Source organism: Panthera uncia, chromosome F1 (assembly GCF_023721935.1).
Source record: "Panthera uncia isolate 11264 chromosome F1, Puncia_PCG_1.0, whole genome shotgun sequence".
NCBI lineage: Eukaryota > Metazoa > Chordata > Mammalia > Carnivora > Felidae > Panthera > Panthera uncia.
The window spans coordinates 14,977,541-14,985,115 of NC_064813.1; the positions used below are offsets into that span (position 1 = coordinate 14,977,541).

At 40.1% G+C, this 7,575-nt stretch overlaps 1 protein-coding gene across 1 annotated transcript in view; it reads right to left on the minus strand.

Moving 5' to 3' along the window:
- Positions 1-7,355, minus strand: part of TNFSF4 (TNF superfamily member 4) — a 26,649-nt gene extending 19,294 nt beyond the window's left edge. The window contains exon 1 of the mRNA XM_049633970.1: positions 5,267-7,355. Within this exon, the coding sequence (XP_049489927.1) occupies positions 5,267-5,755 (489 nt within the window). The 5' untranslated portion in view covers positions 5,756-7,355. The remainder of the gene's footprint in view (positions 1-5,266) is intronic.
- Between the last annotated feature and the right edge of the window lie 220 nt (positions 7,356-7,575).

Consider the following 7,575-nt stretch of genomic DNA (forward strand, 5'->3'; position numbering starts at 1 on the left):
CTCCCTCTCCCTCTCCCTCTCCCTCTCCCTCTCCCTCTCCCTCTCCCTCTGCCCCTCGCCTGCTCACATTCTGTCTCTCAATAATAAATAAACATTAAAAAAATTTAAAAAAAGAAAACAATATTGCACATGGCTTCTCTAACCTAGATGTCTCCAGAAGATTAATGTTCATTTTCTATGAATGAAGAATCCCTGAAGAGTGGAAAGCTGCAGTTTCTGTAAGAGTGAAGGGCACAGAAGTAATTGCTACTAAAAGAAATAGAATTGGAAGGGCAGGATGGTCAGCCCTGGGCAAGTCTGGGTTTACTTGGTGCTGGTAGTTAGGGGCTGACATCAGAGAAAAGGAATCAGGAGATTATACTCTTGGGTCTATACCAAGCTTTCCAGATCTCCCATGCATGTGTGAATATGTTTGTTTCTGTATCTGTATATGTATGTGACATTTTCCAACATGATCTCTCCAAATTACTCTGTCCTATTTTGAATATGTGGGTGAGAACATGTAGCTAAAATTTTCATTTAGGAAATATCATCACTGTGTAGAACATATATCTAAGTTTTTCACTGAGAAACTATCATCACTGTGTAAATAGTCAACAATATTAGGCCCCCGGTACTGTTCATCCTCTTACACATGGATCAGCACTTAGCTTCCTGAGAAATAGGCTCTTTAAAAATAAATAAATAAATCTGAGAATGGTTAGTTTTACTGTGGTGCCCCCTAGTGCCATATGAGATTTGATTCACTTTCTGTATTTGCCAATAAGTAGGCCACACAGTAGAGAAGCGAAATTTGGAGAAGCAACAATTTTAGTAATGTTTCCTGTATTTTCTTTTAATAAATAAATGTGCCCCTTGGCAAGAGTGACAAGACCCTTTGTGATCTGCCCCCGCCTAAGTTTTCAGCCTCATCTGCCACTTTTCCCTATGAACACTTCAACCATTCTGAACAAGGAAGCCTTCTGCCCCTACCCAACACCGTCTCTCTTGTCTGTTTAAAGAATTTCCCCTCTTTCTTCTAATATCAGCTGAAGCATTACCTGATCCCTGAGCTTCTACCGTCTCTGAGTTTATGGGGTTTTATCTCTAGATAGGCTATGTCTAATGCCTGCTCAAAAATCCAAAGATTCTGTATGTTTTTATCAGTACCTCCCCTAAAAACCTGAGAAATATTTAATGACAAATCAGTTCAATCCTTCAGATGTTTCTTTTCAATTCTCACAGAATTGTTTATGAAATGCAAACTCAGTTGTATCAGAAATCACTTATTTGCATGTTATTAAAAAAAAAGAATTTCTAAAAACTTGTTAGGTTGCATGGGGACGCATTTAAATTGAGCTAATCTGAGACAAGATTTTTCAGGCAAAAACACCTCTTTTTCTTCCTAAATGATACAAATAAACGTCCAAGTTATAGCCTGACATTTCATCAATAAACTGTGAATTCTAATCCTGGGCATTGTTGGTACAGAAGAGGTCAATTCACTTTCCAAGCATCTCCACTTTTGTTCTTCCCACCAGTAAAAGTGGAAGGAATGTAAAACTTTCACTGGGGGGGGGTTGCTGAAGAATCATCACTAAAAAAGGGCACCTGGGTGGCTCAGTCAGTTAAATGTCGGACTCTTGATTTCAGCTCAGGTCAAGATTGAGCTCGGTGTCAGTCTCCGCTAAGTGTGGAGCCTGCTTAAGATGTTAAGATGATCTGTCTCCCTCTTTCTCTGCCCCTTCCCTGCTCACACATGCAATTTTGCATGTGCGCTCTCTCTCTCTCTCTCTTTCTTTCTCTCTCTCTCTCTTCTTCTATCTCAAAACAAAATTATCACTAAAAGCCCTCACCTATATAGAGTGCTATAGTGAAGGTGGTATAAATCTCATAAGAGCCCTGGCTTCAAAAGCCCTGAGACACATGGATATAATTTACACAAACTCCATGCTTCAAGGGTCAACTTTTTTCTGCCATTGTTCCCAGATGAAACTACAGATACAATTGGGAGCCTGATATTTTAAATGGTAGTCCCAATAAATATCTAAAAATGTCTATTGGCTTTAGTGACAGAAGCACTCAATTTTATAACTTGTGTCATGAATATTCTTCTAAGGCATCCACTTCTTTCCCCTTTCTAAATAAGGCATTTAGCTAACCCATATTAAGTTATCTGATATGTGTATGATATGTGAATAAGTACAAGTTACAAATATATGTGCAAATTTGATTTCCCCCAGTCCCTTCTTAAGAAGCATAAATCCATAAGCTTAGACACAAAAACCTGTTTACTTATATTTTGTATTTCTCAAATCCTCATACCCATTCTACAAATATATATATGAACTACATACTCACAGGATATCGAGCTGTAAGAGATCTTTCTGTTCATGTGATCCAACTGCCTTGTGTTAAAATGAGTAAATCAAGGCCCAAAGAGGGAAGTTACAGAAGGAGTGGGTAAGATCTATCTTTCTTTCTCGCATCTCAAAAACTCAAACTTCTGCTTTTCACGTAAGTAAATAAAACTCAACAGAGTGGTGAGAAAACAAAAGGTTATTAAATAAACTTGATTGAAGAGAAAGCCCACTGTCAAATGAAGTTTAATAGCTATATCTGTATTTTTTTTTACAGACCTATACATGTAGGCAGTTATTTTATAAAGCTAAAAGTTAAATCTAGGAAATGAAGAAAAATCATGATTATGTTCCAAATATGTTTTCCTGCAATAAAATAGATCCAGTTTAACTGGAAAAATGATCAGCATTTCAGCTCAATTTCACCCTTTAAACACATCACTGGCATATCATGTGGTTTTTTTGTTTTTTATTTTATTTTAGTGAAAGAGTGTGTGTGAGTGGGGGAGAGGAGGAGGAGGAGGAGGAGAGAGAGAGAGAGAGAGAGAGAGAGAGAGAGAATCCTAAGCAGGCTTCACGCTCAGCATGGAGCCCAATACAGGGCTTGACCCCATGACCCTGGGATCACGACCTGAGCCTAAATCAAGAGTCAGACACTCAACTGACTGAGCCACCCAGACACCCCTGAAATACCATGTTTTATAAAAGTAGGGGTTTGATTTACATCACCACCAACCCCATCCTTCAACCCCATTTCAACCAAAATTCCAAATAGTCTTATCAATGAGTTTAGGAAGGCTACCAGTCTATGTCCCTTTTTCAACAGCTACTCTATACCCTTCTCTCCTCTCTCTCTCTCTTTCTTACATGCACACTCACACACACACTGCCGCCACAACCATTTGATCAAATTCCAGGGAGAATACACATGACCCATCTATGCTATCCTTCCCCCTAATAGACTAAATGAGATTAAATGTAAGGACCCATTATGCTGCCCTTGGTCCTACAACAGTACAAGAAATTATGTTAGCTAAGACAGTCTAGCTAAGAAATAAGAAAAAAAATTAAAGGTAATGTCAAGTGAAGAATTTCAAATATCTGTGCCAGAAAAAATTTTGTATCCTGAGTATATGAGAGCACATTTCTTGAGAAAACAGCTCTAACATACCTCCTGGGTCTTTGCTTCCATTTCTGTGCCAGGACCACAGAAAGCTAATTCTCTCCTAGCGATGGGCTCACTGTGAATTCGAGCATCCTAGAAACTCGTGCTTATGTTTCCTTCCAAGCTCTGTTCACCTAGTCACTGGGTGATTTGCCAGAAAGGACCCCTCTCCTTCTCAGCATCTCCTAGGTATTGACAGTCCAGGGTGGCCCTGCCACCAGCTGGCTATAGACCTGTTTCACCTTTTTCTCTTTCCTGCTCAGAGCCCTGGTGCAATTGTTGAGCCTTGACTGGGGCCATCTGTCTTGTCTTTTTATCATCCCACGGTGTAAGGAAATATGTAACACTGTGGTTGTTTGAAAAGCACTCTCAGGGCTCCTAGACCTGGTGAATGCACTCAGCTGTTCTATTTTTGGTCATTCTCTTTGTTTTCTTCTCAGAAAAGCCTAATTCCGGTCTATGTCTTAGGCATCCTGCCATGGACACGTTGCTCCTCCCCCAGCCCTCCCCTCTAATCGCCTACTCTAATTTCACGCAAGGGGCTCTGCACAGAGAAGGAAATGTGTGGCAGGATGAAGAGAGGACTGGCACCTTGTGCTCGCTAGTCTGCAGACCTGACATGACACCAGCTACGCTTCTGGAATTTAGGAACATGAGCCCTCTCTGCGGTACAGTGATCACAACCGCACTCCCGCCAGCCTCTATACACCAAAAACCCCTACTTCCGGTAGACAAAGACAAGCCCAGGCATTGGCTAGGACTCTGCTTATCTTCTCCTGGTCTAATTTAAAGTACCCAGTCTCTGACATGGCCATCAGAAATGAAAGCTCCTACTGTCTCACCTTTCCCAGGGAGAGGCTTTTCCAACCCAAAGCAGCCTGCCAAGGAAACAAGAATGATCAGACTGGCCCCAACAAGGAACCATGGGAAGATTATACATTTATTTCCTTTTCAGTGGAATCTCTTGTAGTCAAGAGCATCCTTAAAGACCTAATAATGTTTGTAGTTATAAACAAGTAAATGTAAAAAATAATGTAAAATGGATCAGAACAAAGAGAAGGAAAAAGGGAAAGAATATCTGCATTAAGTGGGGGAAATACTTAGAAAGATGATCACCCACTACACAATGCATTGGACAAAGTGGGAAGAAGACAAAGTGATGTCTGTAGGTTGTGACTGGCAGAGAATAGCTGAAATACAATCTCTGATTAAGTTGGTGGGGTCATCATTTGGCCATGTATGCATATGCATGTGAACATGCACATCTCCGCCCTTAACCCACAGGTTAGCTATTTAAAGGAACTTAATGTTGGTACCTTCAGCATTCTTCAAAAAGCAAATCACCTATGGGGTTTATGAATGCAGTGGAAAGGTGGAACTAGTCCCTTTCTTATTTCCTTTTTATATTAATCCCCTGATCAGATGCTTACTAGCAGAATGGGTAAAGCAAGTATAGCAGTGGCTCCATGCTTCAAAGCGACAGCTCATAAAGGAATGTCAGGATTCTTGCACTGCAAGGAAAAGAAGAATCCAGAAGCAGTGCCCATGCCCTACCTCCACTGAGCCCCACCACTGCCACTACTGAAAAGAAGGAAGGAAAAGAAAGACAGGAGGGTGTTTGACCACACTTTACAATCACTGAGGGGCAGGTCGGGGGGGCAATCAGGAATTTTGACATCAGACTATTTCCAAATGACTGTAGCTGCTGGAGCTACCATCATCACAAGCTGGAGGAAACAAAGGGCCCAGTGGAGCATCTTACCTGGGAAGCATAGAAGTGCAGGCAGATGTAGGTGAAACACAGGAGCAGCCCCAGCCCCTGAATTACAGCCGCCACCAGCAATAGCTTGTTGCTCTGGAATCTTCGCCCTGGTGCGTTTCCCACATTCTCATCCAGGGGTTGGACCCCTTCCATCTTCACAATCGGGATGCAGGGAAGATGAAAACTGTAACAAAGGGGAGCCTGATGGAGGACTGACCTCTTCCTCACAAAGAAGGAGGGGAAGGGAAAACAAAGCTTATCAATCAGAAAATACACAGAGGTCCTGGGACCAGAGATAAGAGGCAATTGAAAGAACAGAGCACACTCTCTCAGTTTTAACACTGCAGCTTCTGCAGGCAGGCGGGGGAACTTCTTTGTGACTAATCTGAATTTCCCCTTTACTTTCTTTCTTTTTTTTCTCTGGGCTAACAGGGAGTTGTTTTTGTGGCATTCCAGTTCTGATTTGAGTGACTGCGAAATGACAGTCATAAAAGTGTGCTAATTTCTTAATTTCTCATTGCACCAGTAACCAAATTGTGGGTCACTTGACAGAGATAAAAATCATGATCCGTTGATGGAGGAGTTCCTCTATCCCTTCCCTGAGATGTCTTAAATTGTAGAAGAGATTTAAGGAAAATGTTGGACGTAATTTCTCATCTGCACTTTATTGGGTAACTAAGCATTGAACCATCGTACAAATATATATATATGATATTTTTAAATAATTATATATATTATATATATTATGTATACATATATTTTTTAAAAATCACACACAGATCATTCTTTAAGTGAAAGAGAGAAAAGAAGAAAATAGGCTGGTGGATCATGTAGCAATAAAGGAGGGAGATCCTCTGATTTTAGTACGTTATATTATAATAAATAAACTAGTATATATCAAGCATCCACTATTGTCAGACACTGCGGTAGACAGCCTTACAGTCTTTTTGTCACTGGATCCCTTGAGGCAAAGTTAGAAAAAGCTTATATGATTAATTTTAAGTATAACAGAAAAGAGGCAGAAGAGTATCCTGACGTTTTCCTCTTCCTTCCACTTTTCATTTTCCCCCTACATAATTTTTGCATGAACGAAGAAATTAATTGATTCAAATAGGCTTTGAGGATTGTTCCTTCCTTTGAGGTTAGGGGTGGGACTCAGAATTTGGAAAGTAAGAGTATCCTACCAATAGACGGGCACTACTTACCCTTTAGTGCTGAGATAAATGATAAAAGGAAATAAGTCATGTAATGATTTAGAATGTCAAGTCCAAACTGACAGATATTTCCTGAGTACTTAGTAAACCCAGTGCTGTACTGGAGGACAGGGGTATGCTGGGGAGGGGATGTTTAAGGCACAATTCTGTCTCTTCTCTGAGCAAGCAGGTCTCTCTAAGCTCCCGATGAGCCATTCAACAGATACTTAAAGAAAGAAGGGAGGGGGACTATTTTGATATTAACAATGTAAGATGCCATATCAATTTAATTTTAGAGAAAGTGGATATGAGGGAAATGGAAAATAAATTCATGGGTACAGCATTATTTGAGGAAAGTATGGATTAATATCCTCAATATAATAATTATGCCTTGCACTTGGAGAACATTTTGGTCTTCAAGTTTTGTCTGAAAGATAAGGTAACAGACACTTTGTCATAGACTCCAAGCCAAAATTAGAAAGCAAGTTCCATTGAAACTTATCTCTAGCTAGTTATTCCTATGCGCAAAGTATATATAACATACAGGGTATGGAGGAAGGAAAAATGAAAGAAATAATTGTGTGTAGAGCCCAATTCTTGTGTAATAGTTGATAGTCATAAGTAGACATTAGACTCTACCTATTTACTCATTTACTGTCAAAGCCTAACTAACAGAATCAAAGGAGAAAAGCCTAAAATACTGTCTGAAACTATAAAGACTAACTGACCAAGATTGTACAAAAACTATTAATGCTGAAATCACAGAAAATGTTTTTAAATGACTGTCAAAAATCATGGAAAAAATGAACATTTAGAATATGTACTTGCGCCCTAAGCCACATCTCTTCTCCCTGTTATCATGGTTTCTGTGAAGAAAAACTACCATTGCTGGTTTTCATGAATGAGGACTGTGCGACAGAATCAGTTTCCTTTTTTTATTTTTAATGTTTATTTATTTTTGAGAGAGAGAGAGAGCAGGGCAGGGGCAGAGAGAGAGGGAGACACAGAATCCGAAGCAGGCTCCAGGCTCTGAGCTGTCAGTGCAGAGCCCAACGTGGGGCTCAAATCCATGAACTGCTAGATCATTACCTGAGTCGAAGTTGGATGCTTAACTGA